The sequence below is a fragment of the Myotis myotis genome, unplaced genomic scaffold (assembly GCF_014108235.1).
Source record: "Myotis myotis isolate mMyoMyo1 unplaced genomic scaffold, mMyoMyo1.p scaffold_m19_p_8, whole genome shotgun sequence".
NCBI classification, from domain to species: Eukaryota; Metazoa; Chordata; class Mammalia; order Chiroptera; family Vespertilionidae; genus Myotis; species Myotis myotis.
In genome coordinates, this window is record NW_023416390.1 from 16,930,055 (window position 1) to 16,951,379 (window position 21,325).

Below are 21,325 nucleotides of genomic sequence, written 5' to 3' on the forward strand. Positions count from 1 at the left end.
ATGTTGCTGTCAAAATGCCTGCCTTTCTTTTTCTTTTTTTTTTTTTTTTTTTTTTTTAAGGGCAACAATGGACATAGGGGAATCAGAAAAAAGACAACACTTTGAAGGGAGAGGTTTTTAGTTATTTTGAATATGTAAATTAGAGGCACTGAAGGATATATGGCTATATCATTATAGGTTTTATCTACTTTTAAATGTCTGTGTCCACTTGTTTCTCCTATAATTTTGAAACTTCTATGGTTATTTTATTAGTAGCACCACATTTTTAATAAAGAGAGCTACAGATAACAATGTCATTCCCTTTGAACTTTCCCCCAATCCCCCCTACCCCAGCCACAATGCTAAAAAAGCAAAAGAGAAAAAGTATAGTTCAAGGGGTTTTTTTTTTTCTTGTTGTTGTTTTTTGTGTTTTCTTTATTTCCTTCCCCAGCTTTACCTTTTGTTTTCTGGATGCCCTGTTATTGTATGTGGTTTGATTTCTCTCATTAAGGTGCATTCTGTTGCTTCAATCTGTTTTTCTTCTTACCTCTTACTGACCTTTTGAGAGCAATCATTTGCAAGCATAACATACTGCTAAAATACACATTCAATACATTCAAAATCCTGTTCATACTGTTGTACGTGGAGCTGCTTGCTACCTCAGGTAGCACATGCTGGAGCCAGATGCCTTAGTAAACATACATGGATTTCTGTTCATTTTGAGCCCTCATGGCAGCCCCTTTTTGGAGAATGTAAAGTTTGGCATTAAATACTAAAATTTATAAAGAAAGTTCTTTAATTTAAAAAGATAAACATATCTATTCTATAAAAGGCTGCTTCCCTTTTTATTTTAATTTTTTATGATTTAGTAGTTTTCATAGGAACAACCTTATATTCCAGATATAAACTACTAAAGGCTAATAAACAGCCTCAATTTTATTGCCATCGCTGAGACCCAACTCATTACACTTTGCTCTCATATTACATGAATATCTCTCCCTAGCACTCTGGGTCTCTCTTATATACTTTCAGACTAATGTTGATTTAGTTATTTGCAATTATTCTCCGTGAGTTCTTTATTTCCAGGTAAATTATTAACACTATGAGGTTAGTGACCATTATTTCCAACTTTTTATTGCTCTATACCTCTTAATAACATTCTCTAAGATTCTCAATAATTATCACTAAATAAATCAAATAGCAAATGGGATATTTTGGCTAGTAATTTGTTTAAGAAAATGCAATTACTCTATTTGATGAGATATTTTGGTATTTGGAACAATAGTGAAAATAGCAAAATATCTCCTTTGCATTTATCTTCTAATAGTTGTCTGTAATTGCTCACTTCACTTCCACTCTCTTGATTCTTGAATTAACTCCTATTACATTTTTAATTTCTGTTTCTCCACTACACCAGCTCTTGTCAAAGTCACCAGTGGTTTCCTTATTGTCTGTCAAATTAACAGTCGTTTCTTGGACATACTATTTTGTTTTTTAATCCTCACTAGAGGACATGCTTTCATTGATTGAAAGAGAGAAAGAGAGAGAGAGAGAGAGAGAGAGAGAGAGAGAGAGAGAGAGAGAGAGAGACATTTATTAGTTGTCTACATCCCCCAGCCATGGATCAAACCGGAAACCCAGGTATGTGCCCTAACCAGGAATGAAACCTGTAATCTTTTGGTTCACAGGACGATGCTCCAACCAACTTGAGCCACCCAGCCAGGGCATCTTAGACATAATCTTAACCAATCTGGTAGTAACATTTCCTGAGAGTGACTACTTTCCCTTTCTCAAGACAGTGTCTTCCTTAGACGTTCCATCAGAGCACTCCCTGCAAGTTTCTCCTCTACCTGGTCAGTCCTTTACAGTCCTTTTTTTTTTTATATATATATTTTATTGATTTTTTTACAGAGAGGAAGGGAGAGAGATAGAGAGTTAGAAACATCGATGAGAGAGAAACATCGATCAGCCACCTCCTGCACATCTCCTACTGGGGATGTGCCCGCAACCCAGGTACATGCCCTTGACCGGAATCGAACCTGGGACCTTTCAGTCCGCAGGCCGACGCTCTATCCACTGAGCCAAACCGGTTTCGGCCTTTACAGTCCTTTTTGCAGCTTTCTCCTAATCTCCCTGACCTTTAAAGCGAGGAGTTGCCAGGACTTCATCATTGCATTTATCTCCTCTACTTACATTTTCTCTCTAGATATGACATCACCCAACTCTTTATGTAACGATAAGCAGATATGTAGCTTCTGTCCAGACCTGTCTTCTGAATTCATATTCAGGTGCCTTCTTGGTGTCTCTACTCAGATATTTACTAGTATATATCATCTTTATTAATTCTAAATAATCTTTAATTCTAACACTCCCTCTCTTCCCCAAAAGTATTGCCTGCTCCTCTCTAAGCTCTCCTATTTTGGTAAAGGGCAATTTTATCTTTCTGTTTTCTTCTACATGCTACATCTATTAAAGATAGCCCAAAATGTATAAACATATAATCAAATACTTGCCTCTTATTAATCCTTTCCTCTTTTTATTTAGGTAAAATCTATTCCTTTGAGGGCAAAAATTTTTCAAATCTATATAATTTACCTCTAACATATCTCATGGCATCTGCTGATTTCTAGGTTAATTTAGCTCAACTAAAAGTTCTAGAATAAAGTTGTCATTTTAAGGGTTTTATTTTCATGAATTATGTTTAAATTTCAAATAACTTTAGAGAGAGAAATAACTATATTTACATATTCAGTGCTAAAGTGTAAAATAATGGTGTTTCTATTTTTTAAAGTACAAATATAAGTCATTTAAAGTGGTGGCGTCATCACAGATATCTTTATATTTCTTTGAAGGCAAAGTTATTGTCTCATGAAAAGAAGTACTAAATAATTGTTGCATAAATAACCAGATGAATAGTTTTCTTCAATAATTATTTACATACTGTTTATCTTAAATAAACCCTTAAAAGCACCTATTTACATCAACAGTTTCTGAACTTCCTATCTATTTTTAAACTTAAAAGCACAATTTTAAATATCTGTAATGAAAGATATTTACAATGGTAAGAGTTATTTATTTAATACTTCTCTGAACATGTTTAATATTTGCTTATTCCTGATTTCATGCTAATTGGTAAAGTAATATATTCTTATAAAAGCACTGTACATAATCCTGAAACCAGTTATCATTTTGTTTGCCTGTTGTAGTTTAGTTGATCTCTCACCCCACCACACTGTGTCCAAGTCCCTGGTTGATTAAACCAACAGTCATTCCCAATCACCTACTCCCTAACACCTTCTAATTTAGTAATTTTTAAAAAGCTAAGTAACTTCCCCAGCCTCTCTACATCTTGGTGTGAACACATTTCTGACCAATGAGGGGAAAGCAAAAGATGGAGAAAGGAATTCTGGGAAAGGACAGGTACAGCTGATGGAGCTTGTCCCTCCACTCTGTCCTTACAGCTACAGTAGCCTTCTTCTACCAAAACAGAAAGATAAGAAAATTCTGGCACAGATGTTAGAATCCAGGAATCAATGGCAGCATTTACTTACTTCTAGCCTTTTGTTATATTAAAAGAACAAAACAGAAAATTGTTTATAGAAGCCAACTAATATCTGGCTTTATTTTACTTTTAGCCATGTAAGGTCCTAGCTGAAATAAGAACTATATCCAGATTTTCCACCTTTTTCTTCTTTTCTTGTATTTAAACTGCCAGATGAATTATCTCAAGATAATCAGATTTATAAAACTAATACATGAAACCAATGGTCATTCCTTTCCAGATAACAGTTAATAACCCTGGTGCATCTATTATTTCTGCTTAATTTTCATACCCTCCTGGTCTTTTATTAGGCTTTACCTACATCATTCTTTTTAAAAAAAATATATATTTTATTGATTTTTTACAGAGAGGAAGGGAGAGTGATAGAGAGTTAGAAACATTGATGAGAGAGAAACATTGATCAGCTGCCTCCTGCACATCTCCCACTGGGGATGTGCCCACAACCCAGGTACATGCCCTTGACCGGAATCGAACCTGGGACCTTCAGGCTGCAGGCCGACGCTCTATCTACTGAGCCAAACCGGTTTTGGCCATCATTCTTGACTGAACACTTTTATTTTTTCGGGGTGGGGGTGGGTGCCCTATACTTTTATAAGTACCACTAAATAGAAGCTTGGAAAGCTTCCTCCAGGATGTAGTTTCTGTATTTTGGAATTCAAATATGTTGTAATGGACAGCATGCTCATTGTTATCTTTTTTCAAATTGTGATAAAATTCAAAAGTAGTAAGATGCTTTCCTAACTTATGAACCTCAAGGAAAGATTATACTAGCAGACCAATAAAAAAGAAACAAGCAAACAACAACAATAAAAGAGTTCTTAATTAGCATTTAACTTGGCTAACATGAATATCTAATTTTTCTAATTTCTGGTTTCATAGTAGGTTGGAAGTAACTGCAGAAAAAGAGAGAGAGAGAGAGAGAGAGAGAGAGAGAGAGAGAGAGAGAGAGAGAGAGAGGCTGTTCCTGTCTATCTCTTTTAAAATATTCCACAGAGAACTCGGGGACTTTTGGTCATTGCATCTCACTTTAAGTAATAATTTTAACATAGAATAGATTGCTTTATATACTAAGGGGAGGTTGACTATGAACTCACAAAAACACATTTAAAATCCTATATAATAAAAGCCTAATATGCTAAGTGTCTGGTCATCTGGTTGGCCATTCAATTAATCAAAGTGTAATATGCTAATGATATGCTAAGGTCACTCAACCACTCACTATGATGTGCACTGACCACCAGGGGGCAGACACTTTGACCAGTAGGTTAGCTTGCTTCTGGGGTCCGGCCGATCGGGACTGAGCAAGCAGGCTGGCCATGCCCTGGTGCCCTCCCATAGTCCCTCCTCAGCTGGCCAACCTCCCACATCCCTCCTGGCCCCAATCATGCACCAGTGGGGTCCCTTGGCCTGGCATGCATCCTCTCGCAATCTGAGCTGAGGGATCCCCCCCCTACCCCTGAGTGCATGAATTTCATGCACCTGGCCTCTAGTAATCCTATATAATAAAGATGGAATATGCAAATTGACCATTACTCTGCCACAAAGATGGCGACACCCACAGCGGAAGCAGGGGTTTCCATAACACAAGATGGTTGCACCCACAGTAGAGGCCAAGTTCCCATAATGAGCCTTAATGAGCAATCAGCAGGGACCAGAGGCTGTGACCCCCTCTACCCCCATGGGGCTTGACAGGGGACCTCAGGCTGCACCCCTCACCCTGGTGCCAGGCTGGGGGACCTCAGGCTATGCCCCTCACCTGGAAGGGCTTGATGGGTGACCTCAAGGTGCGCCTCCCGCCCCAGTGCTGGGCCAGGGGACCTCAGGCCATGCTTCCTGCCTGGTGGGGCTTGACAGGAGATCTCAGGTCATGTCCCCCACCCAGCAGGGCTTGACGGGGGACCTCAAGGCACATTCCCTGCCCTGGCCCAGGCTGGGGGACCTGAGGCTGTGCCCCCCAACCTGGCACCAGGCCAGGGGACCTGAGGCTGCGCCCCCTGCCCGGCGGGGCTTGAAAAAGATGGGACTGGCATGGTCTGGATCTAGCCCAATGTGGGGGGGGGGGGGTTGGCTGGGTCTGGGTCTTGCATGATTTTGAGGCACAAGTGGGTGGATGGGGACTTGACTCTGGGTCCCGTGGTGCACCCCAGACTTGACAGGAGAAAGATTTTTATATACATTTTACTAATTTTCTTTCATCTCTGACACTTCTATTATAGAGAAAGGGCAAATAGCAATATTAAAATATTTCCTCTAATTAATCCCCTTTTAATGTGCATGAATTTCGTGCATGGGGCCACTAGTTTAATAATAAATGGTTAGCAATATAACTCATAAAAACTTAAATAAATGTCCAATCCTTAATTAAAACACATTTATAATTATGGGAAATGCACATTTTTTACTAAAGTGATTGTTTAGAAGGCATTAGGATTCTGAAGATGTTCTGAATACAGAACTAGAGCCACCAGATAATGTAAACAAAGAAAAAAATGGAATCTATGTCAATTCAAACATTGAAATAATATAAATAGTTTCAGATAAAATGTCAAGACAACTTTTACACTTTGCTTGAAACCATTTCATTTTTATGCAAAAGAAATTATTACTACTACAGTAAAAACAAAATAAAACAAAAAACATCTACATGAACCCAACTCTCATCCTAGTTGTAATATTAATTTTTCAATATGTTTTTTGCCTATTATTTTTCTATTATTGAAGTTAGTTATATTATTTATATTAGGCCACATTTAATGGTATGAATTGCTTTGGGCATCCAGGAGAAATATTTTAAAATCTCTTTGTTTTGTATAGGATCATTCAGTAAATAATCTAAAAGTATTAAGGAATCTCTCAATAGGGGATTGGTAGTACATCAACAGAAAATAATTGCAACATTTAAAAAAAAAAAGTTATAGTGATCCAGAAGGCTGTCCAGAATGTACTATTCAGTGAGTAAAGAAAGTTGCTGATAATGTGTGGAATATGTTTCCATATCTTTTCCATAAACAAAATCCTTTATTATTGTATAATATATTAGTATACAGATATATGGGTGGAAAGAAAAACAAACATATAAACACATGCATCTATGTTTAAAACACTAAGTACGTATTACTTTTATAATTTTAAATTTTATGTTAAAATATATTAAAGAAAACAATCTTTAAAAAAAGGGAAAAAAATACCTAAATTATGGCTGGTGAGCTTTACCCGTCAGGGTGATAAATTCTAACTTTATACTTGCTTTAGGTTTAAAAAGGAGGTGTATAGCACTAATTGCTAAGATAGTAATCATTGCCTGAGGATAAATTTAGTTACACCAATACAATCAGAAGCCAAAGATATTTCATTTGTGAGGTATTCTTCATCATAATTCCTTACTTAAGGGTATTTCCAAAAAACATATTGAAAAAATATTTCAGTATGAGTTCCCGATATACTAATGTTCTGTTCCTGCACAATTACACAATTGTTGGTGTTTGTAGTAATGGTGTAATTTGGAATCATTCTTATATATCAGCATTTGCAATTATCATTACAGGTATTGAAATCTGTTAATTTCTCATAATGCATTCAGGATGCTGTTAGATACTGATTAAATATTTAATGATCTTCTAATTTAATGAGTCCAGAATCACTGATAGCAAATCATAACTTGTGATTTTCCATGCAAAAATAAAATATGTTGACCTTCAGTTCAATATGTGTAAAGTAACACATTGAGAATTATTGATGATTTATGAATTAGTGACAGAATATTTTAAATGTGAAAATTAGCACAATTTCTATTGGAATTTAATATTCAAGACCATCACCTCTTTAACACATGCAGAGACACCAAAATCCTCCTTCCTTTTGGCAAGATAACTTCATCTACAACTTCAGAGAGAATGTAGAACATTCAAAAGAAACTCCCTCAGCCTTTGTCAATTCATCTATCTACACCTTTCTGTATCCTCTACTTATTCTCTCCTGATGACTGGGTGATGGGCTTTTTTTTAATCTCCAAATCTAATCTTTGCACATTTCCTTTAGCTCCTAATCTAGACTTTTTGGTTTTTTTTAGGAGACTATCACAATTGATGACCTCTTTTCTCCCCAGTATCTCCCACCTTTCACTCTCTAAAGATCTTCCAAATGAGACTCAAATTTCATACATCTTTCAAATGTCTTTCTTTTGATGTAATTTACTCTCCAACTATTTCCCTATCTGTCTCCTTTTCTTCATATGCAATTTTCTCAAAATACATCAACAATTGACTCTCTGTATTTCCTACTCATTTTTAATTCATATCTGCATATAGAAAGACTTCCATATCTGTATATTAAAATTCCCATTTAACATCACTTGGATTTGTTAAAATCACCACAAATTCAACACATCAATTCATAATGAGCTTAGTACCCGCCTATTGTGCCAAATCTCAGTTAATATTAACAATATCCATCCAATTTTAAAAGCTAGAAGCCCAGGAGTAGTTATTAACCATTTCTTCTCTTATGTCAAATACAGCTAATTGTTAAGCTCAGGAATGAATATTAAATTCTAAATATTTGTTACATCTTCCCACTTCTCTCCATCTCCATTCAACTTTCTGGTTTCCCAATTCCCTACTTATTCATTTCCAATACTTTCAGTCACCCACTTCGATTCATTATCCCAAATACAGGATATCCCCAAAAATCTATACACACCATAACAGCTGATAGCTCAATTTTGAAAATGAAATGTATTTTAATAACCACTGCCTTTATAATTATTCAAAGTGTGTGTAGGCATTTTTGGGACAGCCAATATTTATATTCCCAGTAATTCTACCTCCTTTAGAATCTTTAGTTCAAGTGCCCTATTCTAAGACCAGCAGTTCTGTTCCTTTGAGTTCACCTGCTGTAGTATCTCCCTTAAAAAAGAATATGGTATGTTTAATTGCATCAATCATGGGAAGAATATTTCTTAGCATAAATAACTTTTCACCTTATCAAACACAAAGAACAAAATGATGCATAATCTAGGATTCATACTCTACCACCTGAACTCATTACTACTCTCAATCAATTTCGCCCCATCTCATAAATCCTACAGTAAGAACAGTGGAGTAAAATTATCAACAATCAGTTAGAATCAGGTCTTATGGAAGTGGTTCTCATACATAACACAGTAATTTTACCACATTTTTCCAGAATTTATAAATGAGTGACACTTTAGAAAAGATAAAAAACTGAGCCTACTTACTCATAAAAGTTTTAGATTAGTCACGGAAATATTAAGGATATATATATATTTACATTATGTTCTAACATACAGGAGTATATGCTTAGATCATGGGAGGTATCGCCAGATGTATTATTAGACAAAAAGATGTCATGTGGAAACAAGCAAAATACTAGACATTGGAGGAAGGCTCAATAGGTAAAATAACTTTAGGGCTAGGAGAAAGACAAAGGGTGACATTGTGTAAGGAGACTATAAAATATTCAGTCATCCTCATCATAGAAATAGCTCTTAACTGTTCTTCTAGTTGGGAACCAGGCTGATAGAAAGAAAAATATGTGGTCTTTAGAATCAGACACACCTGAACTCAGATCTTTGTTCTGCCAATCCTATATAATAAAAGCCTAATATGCTCAGTGTCCAGTCGTCCGGTCAGCCGTTCAACCAATTCAAGCGTAATATGCTAATGATATGCTAAGGCTGCTCAACTGCTCACTATGACATGCACTGACCAGCAGGGGGCAGATGCTCCCACCAGTAGGTTAGTTTGCTGCTGAGGTCGGCTGATCAGGAACTGAACGAGATGGGCTGGACACACCTTGGAGCTGTCCCTTGCCCCCACCCCCACCCCCCAGCTGGCCAACCTCCTGCATCCCTCCCTGATCCTAATCGTGCACTGGTGGGGTCCCTCAGCCAGGCCTGTGCCCTCTCGCAATCCAGGACCCCTCGAGGGATGTCAGAGAGGTGGTTTTGGCCCGATCCCGCAGGCCAGGCAGAGGGACCCCACTTGTACACAAATTCGTGCACCAGGCCTCTAGTACTAGCTAAGTGATTATTATAAATTGCTTAATTACTCTGAACCTGTTTCCCCATTAGTAAAATGGTAATGGTGATGAGTATTTTCATATATTTTTCATAAAAATTAAGTATAATAATTTAGTGCAACTGAAATATATGATGATATTTTTTAAAGAATGGTGAAAATAAGCTTCTAAATCTGAGAACATTTTGGAAAAATGTTGAGATTTTCCCACTGGTTCTTTATTTCTTGGTTTAGAATAATTTAGCTATCCATTCTGGGATCTGAAGCTGGGATCTGAACTCTAGAATTTGGCATCTAGAATTTCAAAGAAAAAAAGTAGCTTTGGGTGTAGATTTTGCTTTGTTCATTTACAAAAAGACTTTATTTTCCCCCTCTACAAGTAAACTTTTTATGGAAAGAGATTTTTGGATTGTTGTTTATTTTTACTCTACTAAAAGTAACTATAATTATTCTATAAATGACTTAAGCATATGGAATTCTTTACTCTGAGCAGAGTAGCAGAATACCATAAAAATTGCAATGGCTACAAGCATTTGGAGTTTATTAGAGGTGTATTTCGCTTCCCTTATTATTCATTCTTTAGTACTGAGTTATTGTAAAATTACAGTGAAATTATATCACTTTGGGTTTGAAGGTGGATGGTAGCAGAGAATGAAATCACTAAAATTTCTTTGGTAAATCAAAGTGTTCTCTGTTAATTAGCTCCTGCCTACATGCATAGTATGTAAAAATAATTGTATGTTTATGAAAGAATGATTACTTAGGAAATGTGCTGTGGTAATAAGAAAAAAGCATGAAGAGAGCAATTTGAGTTAATATGTACACATGATTTTATGTAATCACACCACAGAAGGGGTCCCAGTTAATTAGTTTCCTTTAGATATACAGAAAATATGAAAAACAAAGGTACTTAGGTCTAATACAATGTATGCTTAAGATATATGGGGAAATAATTTTGATTCTTTTATGAATATAAATATATATAACTATAACTATATATATAACTATATATAGCTATTTATATATATATAGAAACTTTGACCTATATTTAAGAAATTTTTCTGTATAGTGTTTTTTTATGACATATAAAAACTGAAACAATATTTTAATAGAAATATTGGCTACAAAACACAATTTAAAGAGAGTCTGTACAATATAATTCTAAATCTTTAACTAATTTTTAATTTAAAGTGTAGACAAAACCAGAAATTCTAAAAGCAGACTCAAATTATCATATTTTAGTATTCTCTTGTGAAAAATCCACGTGGACATATAAATGTACAGGTACAGACAATGAGTTTAGGCAAACAGATATTTTTCCTTGGCTGAGTCTGACGCATTCCATCTGTCACCTATTGAAGATGCAAAATTAACACCCTTCTGTGAATATGCAAAAGCATTGCCTCCACCATTCTTGTGTGTAAATCTGTTGCCAAAATATCATTCATAGGGAAAAGGCCTACTACCTCTCTATCCAGATATGACATTCTAGAATCAAAATCTGAGACCTCCAAGGTGGGGAAGCAAAAAAAAAAAAAAAGTATTGTAATCTATATTTACATTAAATTTGTATTTCATACTCTTAAATATCTATCATCAATTCTATTTATGTAATTGCAAAGATGTGTGTAATTAAAATATTTTCACTAGAAAGAGTATTCAAAGTTCCATGATGACCACTCTAGATCAATGCTACTTAACAGAGACATAATGCAAACCAGTATGTTATTTAATATATTCTAGTAAATATATTTTAAAAAGATAAAATTCATGAACATAAAATGTTATTTAACCCAATATATTCACAATTTTGACATGTAATCATGACATGAATAAATTTAGGCCCTAATGAAATAAGAGATGAAGATTATAAAAATATTTGGATATATAAAAGTTTAATGAGATATTTTGTATTCCTTTTTTTATACTATGTCTTCAAAATCCAGAGTACCTTTTACAATGACAGCACCTGTCAATTTGCTTTAACCAAGATAAAGTGCTCAATGATCACATATGGCTAATGGTCACCACATTGAACAGAGCAGGTTTGGAGCACTCTTGGGGAAGACTCACTACACTGATAAATACATAGAAAGGCCATAAGTTTGGTGTTAACATTGGGGCAGTTTTTTCATACTTGTCTATTTATAGCTTACTGCTCACAAGTAACTGCTTACTGAACACGTTAAGTCAATGTGTATATTGCGACCTTACCTTATATAGTTATATAAAACAAAGGTCTCCTGCCTGTCCGGTTTGCTCAGTGGATAGAGCATTGGCCCACAAACTGAAGGGTCCTGGGATTGATTCCACTCAAGCACATGTGCCTGGGTTGCAGGCTCAGTCCCCAGTGGGAGCGTGCAGGAGACAGCAGATCAATGATTCTCTCTCATCATTGATATCACTATAAGGACCACTTACACAACTTTGTGCCACTAAATACTTTCATTTAAAGTAACTATTTTAACTGTATGAAGAGTAATTAACAACTGAGTTATTTTACTCTTGCCTTATAATTCTTTGGTAATTTTGTATTTTATGAGTGCTGAAAGTGTAGAAAACAAAACAGCTGAAAAGAAGAAACTCACACCTTCCTTTACCTCTGCAAACTCTAATTCAAAAGTAAATTTAATATACAGAATGTGGTGGGATGAAGATAGACTTATAATAAAAAGCCTGTGTGCTTTTATTTATTGGAGTTAGGGATCATAACACAACTGCCACTCATCTTGGCTAACCATCTATAGGCCATTTTGGCCATTCGATTTGGACATAAGTTATGAGGCCAAAACAAACAAAGGAAAAAGATTATGCCATTCTTGAAAGTGGTGCCAGGAATATCACATAGTCTCTCTCATATATCACATAAGGGTCATGCTGCTAAAAGATAAACTGTTATGTGACCTCTTAGGTAATAGCCACTCTACCATAAAGTAAAAATGTGACAAACGCATTAAAATGCGACAGGAATATAAAACGTTTCAAATACCTGCCCATGTGAGATTTAGAGAGTTAAGCTGAATTCAGTGACCTCTATCATATTGTGAAACATCTAGATTAATTAACTTGGAGCTGATAAGCCAGATAAAAATACTTGAACGTATACCTAGTAGTTTTCATAATTTCTGTCATGAATTAAAAAAATATATATTAGTTTAAATGTTGGATTGCTAACAAAGAATAGTTTACCAATAGAGCCTTTACCTGTTGAGATGAATAAAATTAGGCCCTAGTGAAATAAGAGATGAAGATTATAAAAACCTTTGGGTATATATTCGACAAAGACACTAAATTAGAATAGAATCTAATGTTTGGGTTTTTTTCTAAATGCTTTGTTCTATTAGAATCTATATAAAGAGAGCATTGTACAAGCTAAAATAGATAGCACCTAAAAATAATAAAAAGAACTTGTTGAACATATTTCTTCATAAGATTCTTGATGGAAAAGGAAGCACATCAAAGAAGCACATCAAATATAAATTCTATTTCTCAGGCATACAATTCAGAGGAGGAAAGCATGGAGAAGCTCTAACATATCAAGTATTATTTAATTGCAAGTAGTATATTCTAGGAGGCTACATGTAAAGAAACGGCCACATTCTATTCTATACTATCCAATCTTTTTGGAAGAAATGCCAGCAGCAGCCTGGAAAGTAAATGGAGTGTGGATAACCAATTCACAAATTGCAAGCTTGGGAAAGAATAACACTGCTTTGAAAATGAAAGTCAATCAAGGTTGGAAACATTTCACCTGTTTTCATTTAAATCTTCAATCTTTTTTCCTGCTGGTTTAAGAAACAGCATACAGCATGGAGGGGCAGGAGGGAGTATGAACTCAGTATTTGAAAACAGCCACATTGACATGCTCAGGAAATTTCCGGTGACTAAAATTTTTATTTGACTAAGAAGAAAACCAGGCATTTGGATACTCTCCCAGTCACAACATCGTTTAGAAAACTTAAAGTTATTGTTTTCTATCATGTTTTTTTTTTTGTCCTGACTATATATAAGATCCACTTTAATTAATTAAGACAAAAGCTTAAAAAAAATCATGAATTTATAAAAAGGTAAATTACCTGAAATATTACTTGATTAGTCCCCTGCTTTCAATTAAATGTATACCCACCCCATTTCAGAGCAGCAAGCATTTACTGAAATATAAAGACCTGAAATGGGGAAGGTTGTTAATTTCATTTTTCATTCAACCTGCACCAAAATTCCCCACGGTCATAAACACTCTTCCAAAGTGTACAATCTAAACCTTTCCTGTAAATTCCAAACTGCCTTATAAATAGCGTCTGACAAGTCAATGGAATCAAAGAACAGAGTCACATTGCTTTAAATTTAAGTCTAAACCAAGTATTACATTTTAAGACAGGTATTAATTAAATATATCCACAGTTTTCTAAAAGGAACAGTTGGCTTCCTATTATGAATTCTTTGAAATCATTATATTTAAAAGTCTCATAGAAAATTGAAATGCTTAAAACCTGAGAAATTTAACATGTCAATTCTGTAGCAACTAAACTATTGAATTAATGCCATACTGATGTGTGTGTGTATATATATATATATATATATATATATATATATATATCTCACAACCTCAAAATATTTTCAAAAAGATTTATTTTTCCAGTATTTCAATTAGAGACTGAACTGTCATAATGTCCATATACTAGTTAATGGATCCTGTGCATCATCTCAAGTAATCTCTACACCGATCTTACTAGGTTTAAAAATTCCCAATTTAAAAATTACCATTATCATCTCATTTTACAGATACCAAACATGGCAGAGCTAATACTGGGACCCAGGCTTTCATGTTCAAGAATCCCTGCTCTTTATCTGCACAAAGGTGTACACGTGATTTTTCACAGGAATGATAGGTGAACTGTACTATCAAGTCTCTGTTGCTGGCCTTGATTATCTCTGTATTTTTGTCAAAGCTAATCTGAATTAAGTGCATTAATCTGAGACTATAGAAAATGGCCTGGGATCCCAGGCAAGTAATAGGATTAAAAATTACCAAATCCCTTTTGTTTAAATGCTGGAAATACTAAGTCAATAATGAGATATTTTGAACAAAAATGAGGCTCTGTAATAACTCTGACCAAAAGTAACCTCACAGGTTGATCTGATCATAAATTCCTAATAGGGCAGGTTGTGGGTGGTCATGCCCCAAGCCTATACAAGTTTGATCTTAGCCTTAAGCAAGCCCTGTCCATTGTGCTTGGGTATGTAGGGTAACTCACCACTGAAATGCCCGAGTAAACCTCTTTTTCAGACCCCTGGGAGGCTTAACCACCTTTAAGGGAACACACAATCTTGTTAACTATCTTGTACCTTGCTTTCTCCCACCTTCATTTAATCTTCCTTATGTTCCCTCCTTAAATCCAAATGTGTAAGAGGGCATGAGGGGGGAGTGGGACACATATATAATACCTTAATCAATAAAGAAAAAGAAAAAGAAGGCACTGTAAAACTGTCATTCTCCAGAGCATTTGAGGTTTTGCTTCCTGACATGTCACCAGTTTGGTGTAAATAAACCCAAATACACTCATAAAAATTCTCTAAAGTTTTCATGTTTTGTATGTCGACAGTACACTATGATTTTGAGCTATACAACCTCATATGGCATTGAAAACCACAAGTGATCAATCACTATGGTTTTAGACTTTTCTCAGTCTCTGTAGATGCCTCTGCCTATGACCTACTGCCATTGGTACCTGTGGCTCTCATGACAGTGAGAAAGAAATCACTTCCCTTCCTGCAAAGGACCATCAGAGTAGAGCTACATATGAAAGCTACCTGGGTTACTTTGAGCGACTTCCCTCCTCCCCTGGGAATGGTTTTCCCCATCCCCAACATTAAAAGTCCTTGATCTATAGAGAAATAATAAATAACACATATTGAGTGATTTATCTCAGTCAGGCACTGTTCTATGGACTCATTCAATCTTCACAACCAATTTATGAACTATATTAATATTACTATTTTATATATGAAGAAAGTGAGGCTCAGATAAATTAAGGAACTTACCCAAGGTCATACATCTAAAAAATGGTAGAGCCTGACTTTGACCTCAGAAAGTCTGATCCCAAAGATAGCATATTTAATCACCATACTATACTGCCTCTAACCAGATCAGTGATGGCGAACCTATGACACACGTGTCAGAGGTGACATGCGAACTCATTTTTTTGATTGATTTTTCTTTGTTAAATGGCATTTGAATAATAAAATAAATATCAAAAATATAAGTCTTTGTTTTACTATGGTTGCAAATATCAAAAAAATTCTATATGTGACACGGCAACAGAGTTAAGTTAGGGTTTTTCAAAATGCTGGCACGCCAAGCTCAAAAGGTTCGCCATCACTGAACTAGATGGTTAAATCATTATTTTTAAAAAAATTAAAACAAATATGAAAGAAAACACCATTTAAAGTTACAGTAAAGAGACTCAAAGACTCAAGGAGGAAAAATTATTTCATGAATATAGGTCCATTTCAATCTAAAATAAGTCTTGACTTAAAAAAAAAAAAACTTTAATTTGGACCTGGGGGTGGAAGATTCTCTCTCTCTCTCTCTCTCTCTCTCTCTCTCTCTCTCTCTCTCTCTCTCTTTCTCTTTCTCTCTCTCTCTCCCTGTCCCTGTCCCTCTCCCTCCCTCTCTCTTTCTCTCTCTCATGTGTGTTGACTTTTGTTTCTTCATAATTTTGGCCTTGTTCTAAACAACTGTTACAAACTAGTCTTGATTGTGCCCAAGTGCCAAAGTGCCACTATTGTATAAATCACCGAAGTCTACCATATACATTGTTTTTTAGAATTTAATTGTCTATTTATTTCATTAAAAAACAAAACTATTGACATAGCACTTATTTGATTGCTTTAAAAATACTTAAAGGCAAATACCATATAAATCTAAACACTATGACTAAATTTAATGACATAAATGGATCTCATAAATATAATATGTAGACAAAGAAGCCAGATGTAAAGAGTACAAACAATGATTCAATTTCTATAATTTATATAGGGTGTCCCAAAATTCACCCTATATAAAGGGTGAATTCAAGATTTGAATTTTGTGTGAGCATTAACAACAACAAAAAATGAAAGCCTTATTTTACTTGGTTTATTGAATCAGATTCTAATATATGTTGCCCTTTGATTTCAATCCCTTCAATTTGATAAGCATTACCAAGTACCAATTATGGCCCAGGAGCAGGGACAATGAAGACCAATGAAGACCACGGCTTTGCATATGTGCCAGCAAAGCCGTGGAGGCCATTTACCCAATGTGCTATTCCATACATAACCCTATACTGTATACTTTCTGAATCAATAAATATTTATGATTTTTAATTAAAACCCTGTGTTTTCTATCAAAATTACTTCTTGCGTGAATTTTGGGACACCCCATATAAAGTACAGAAATAGCACCGCTGACCTATGGTGTTAATGTTCAGGATAGCAGTTACCCTTGCCATGGGGCACAAAAGGGTTTCTGGTTCTGGTACTATTGTGCTTCTTCTTGATCTGCCTGACAGTTACACCAATGTTGCATTTGAAGAAACTCACTGGGATTTACACTTATCTTGATGTACTTTTACTCTACATATGCTATATTTCAACACGATGGTTTGCATTAACAATCATTAAGTCATCCAAAACTCTCATTTTGCTAATTATAATTTAGCACTGCTTTTTCTCTTCCAAAAAATACAATAAATGCTTCATAAAGAAAGCATACAATATTTCTACATAATGTTGTAAAATTACTATTTTCCTATATATGAGTTTTATTTAATGTCAAATTTATCAAGTTGTCAATTATACACAGTAAAATTCATCCTTTTAAATGTATTGGACTATGACTTTTGACAAGCACATACATTTGTGCAACCATCACTGCTATCAGGATGCAGAACAGTTTCATTATCCCCACAGGTTTCCTCATGCCTTTTTGTAGTCAACCTGATGCCTCATTGCCCCAGCCTCTGGTAACATTGGTCGAGTTTCTGTCCTACAATTTGCCTTTTTCAGAATGCCATATAAATAGAATCATACAGTATGTATTCTTTTAAGTACAGCTTCTTTCATTTAGAGTAATGTTTCTGAGACCCACCCATGTTTGGTGTATGTCAGCAGTTACATCCTTTCTATTGCTGAGTAGAGTTACAGTGTATGGATATACCATAACTGAAGAACATGTGAGTAATTTCCAGTTTGGAGTGATTCTGAATTAAGCAACTACATTCATACTTAGGTTTTTGTATGTGCGCGAGTGACACATTTCATTTTTAAATCCCACCTTGTACTTTTACCTTCACAAAATATTTTATTTATTGCCTTTAATCTATGGTAATTCTGATATCTAGAGCTTATACCAACCAGTTCAAAATAATATTAAATCAGAAAGTGAATCAATAACAAGCATCTTATAAAAATACATCAACTTTTACAAATTCCTCCCTTAAAATATTTATTTTTAAAATTATCTACAGAATTGAGAATGAACTATTTTATAAAAGTGCTGACTTAATTCAAAATTAGTTAATTCTGTTTGATTGTATAAAATTTAGAATAATTATATTACTAATTTGGATTTGAAGTCATAATCAATGAAGTGAGAAGAGGTAAGAAATGTAGCTTGAAAAGTAAAGTGTTATATGTCTCCCTAATTCCCTAATTTAACATATTATAAACTTCACCCAACTGGTTAGTACTTTTCATCCATGATATTTGGGATAATTTGAGTGACAAAATGGAAACATGGTAGATGTTACCTAGCATGTTGTGGTAAAGTGGAATGGCCCGTCCAAGGGTAGTAAATGCAGTCATGACTAGTGGGACCGCTACACCTGCAGGCAATTACAGAACAGAAAACATCATTCTCCATTCACAGTGACATGCACACACATGCACCGGTGCTCACACATGGAGCCTCCAGGAAGAACATGGGAAGCAAGCACACCAAGTACCTATCCATCAGGCCGATGCAGTCTTCAATACTTGAGCCTATGCACCTGCAGAAGATCCAAATTTTAAAAATACAAGGAAAAAATTAGTCATTTAAAAAAATCAATAAGATAAATACCAATTGTGTGAAATTCTTAATTATAGTTATTAGACAATTTTGGAACACCATGAATTTAAAGGCAATGTGGAGATTATTGCTGCATGGATACACAGGAATAAATTGCAAATACCACCCACGTAGAATGCAAAGAAATATATCCACAGAAAAGGACATTTTGCTATATTTTGTGGGTAGTTTCCAAACGCATATTGCTCATTTCTAATACTTTCTACTTATTTGCATCGTTCATGATTATATGTCTTGATGAATAACTTGATATTTCCATGGCAATAATTGGTTTCATGCATACAGTTTCATCTAAAAGCTCTTCAATTTATGTAAACACAAAATCAATAAAAAAGGAAACATATACTATTGAATATCATATAATAACCTGATGCTTAATATTCATTAAAGATTGACTTTGGCAGAAAGTGAGTTAACATTCTTTAATGCTAGTCTCATAGATATTTTACATAATCACATTATTCCATTCCTTGGCTGTGACTGTCTTTATAACATACTTATCTTTAAACTTGAATTCATTTAAAAAGCAAATTAACTGGTTTCACCATATTACCGTTTATCTTGACACTCTTTTTTCAAAGAGCAGTGCCATAACAGGCAAACAAAAACTGGTTTTAAACTGCCAAAATATTTAATGTAAAAAATAACAAATAAATTAATCCTCTCCAAGGAAATGAATATGTTTAGACTCAGGTAACTAAAAATCCACTGAGATTAACATTTACTAGTAAGTGAAATAATATAAGTACACAAAATTGCAGCCCCTATAATTTCATTTTGATGTATTCTAGAAATATTCTTTTTCCATTTTCCAATGTACTTGAATTGCTTTTCTTTCTGTTTTCCCCCATCAAAGACATATAGCTCCAGTGCATTATCAAGATTCCTCATACAGCTATGATTTATAGAACTGTCTAATTCAGTGGTAATGAAAATGACTTTTTCCAAACTAAAATTTCTTAAACAGAAAAAGAAGTTGATGCTAAAATCACTGTATAATGAATAACAAATGTATCATGCATAAAGCCAGACTGTCCATTATATTTTTAAATAACAAAACATTGGTGAACTATTATTACTATGCCCAACAATAATTATGTCGCTATTTTCCTGTTTCAAAAATATATTATAACATTCAGACTAGGTAAAAGTTGGAATTGGTTTGTTTTTGTTTTGAGGATTGTTTTTGAGAAGTCAGACATTTTTTTTAACATACAGGTATATGGGAAATACATTATAAAAAGTTTTTTAATATGCAAATAAATAACTACAGCACATAGTTTTGAATTGATACCATAATCTGTAATTAAAACCTTTTCTGAAAATGGAAAATTAACTAATTTAAAAGCTTCCAAATTGTCTTATCATGGTTTCTTCTTATTCAATTCTGAAGAACTTATTTTTTTGAAGTTCCTATTATATTTTCTTCAAAATGTTATTTTTAAATATACAGTATTGACAGTTTGGAAAATTAATAGCATACTTATTTCCGAATGAGAATTTGAAAGCTATGGTTAGTTTGTAATCTATGTCTTTTTTTTTTAATCCTCATCCGAGGATATTTGTCATTGATATTTTAGAGAGAGTGGGAGAGAGAGGGAAAGGTAGAGAAAAATATCAACGTAAGAGGAACACATTGATTGCCTCCTCCATGCCAGGGCCGAGGCTGGGAGGAGCCTGCAACAGAGGTACATGCCCTTGACTGGAATCAAACCCAGGACCCTTTGATCCACAGGCTGGTGCTCTATCCACTGAGCCAAACCGGCTAGGGCTGTAATCTGTATCTTTATAATAATCTTTGAAAAATAGGAAAATATTTCAAAGTGAAATTAAACTTGAGGAAAAAGTGTGAATAATGAAAAATCATTCACTCATTAAAAACAAAACAAAATTGTGTTGCATGCCTACTCAGCATTCCTACCATTTTAGGGCCTGGAGGTAGAAAAAGAAAAGATGAGTTAGACATTTGCCTCTTTGTAATGAGCTCACAAGTTTTTTAAAAGTATGCTTCCATTGATCTCAGAGAACAAGGGAGAGGGAGAGAGAGAGAGAAACATCAATGGTGAGAAAGAATTATTGATTGGCTGCCCTCTGCATGCCCCCCACTGGGGATCGAGCCCACAACCAGGGCATCTACCCTTGACTGGAATTGAACCCAGGACTTTTCAGTCTGCAGGCCTATGCTCTATCCACTGAGCCAAACCAGCTAGGGCTGAGCTCACAATTGAATGAAGAAGACAGATGAGGCAATAGGGACAGGGAAAAGTAGAACCTAGAGCATGCAACAGGAACCAGAATTTGAAGCCTCTTTGTTCAGGCACAGACATTATAAAAAACCACCAGAGGGTTTCAAAGAAGTAGCGAAACTGCTGGCTTGTGTTTTCCATAGATCTCTTTGTGGAGACTGGCCAGTTGGGAGCCAGGAAGACATGTTTGTTACAGAGACTCTTTTGGTCTATTCAAAAGATGATGGACTAAACTAGGAAAATGGTACCTAGGATAGAAGCAGGGGACAGATTAAAAAGAAATATCTCAGAAGGTATGGGGGGGAAAAAGAGAAGTTGATGGCTGATTTTTGGATGAAAGGGGAAGAAAGAGTTAAGAATGACTTATATTTCTAATTTTGAGACTAGT

The 21,325-nt window shown here is 34.9% G+C and overlaps 1 protein-coding gene across 1 annotated transcript in view; it reads right to left on the reverse strand.

Annotated features, from left to right (window-relative positions):
* ERBB4 (erb-b2 receptor tyrosine kinase 4) overlaps positions 1–21,325 on the reverse strand; it is a 307,627-nt gene that overhangs the window by 212,067 nt on the left and 74,235 nt on the right. Inside the window, exon 14 of the mRNA XM_036319579.1 lies at positions 18,372–18,446. Coding sequence (XP_036175472.1) covers positions 18,372–18,446 — 75 coding nt within the window. The remainder of the gene's footprint in view (positions 1–18,371; positions 18,447–21,325) is intronic.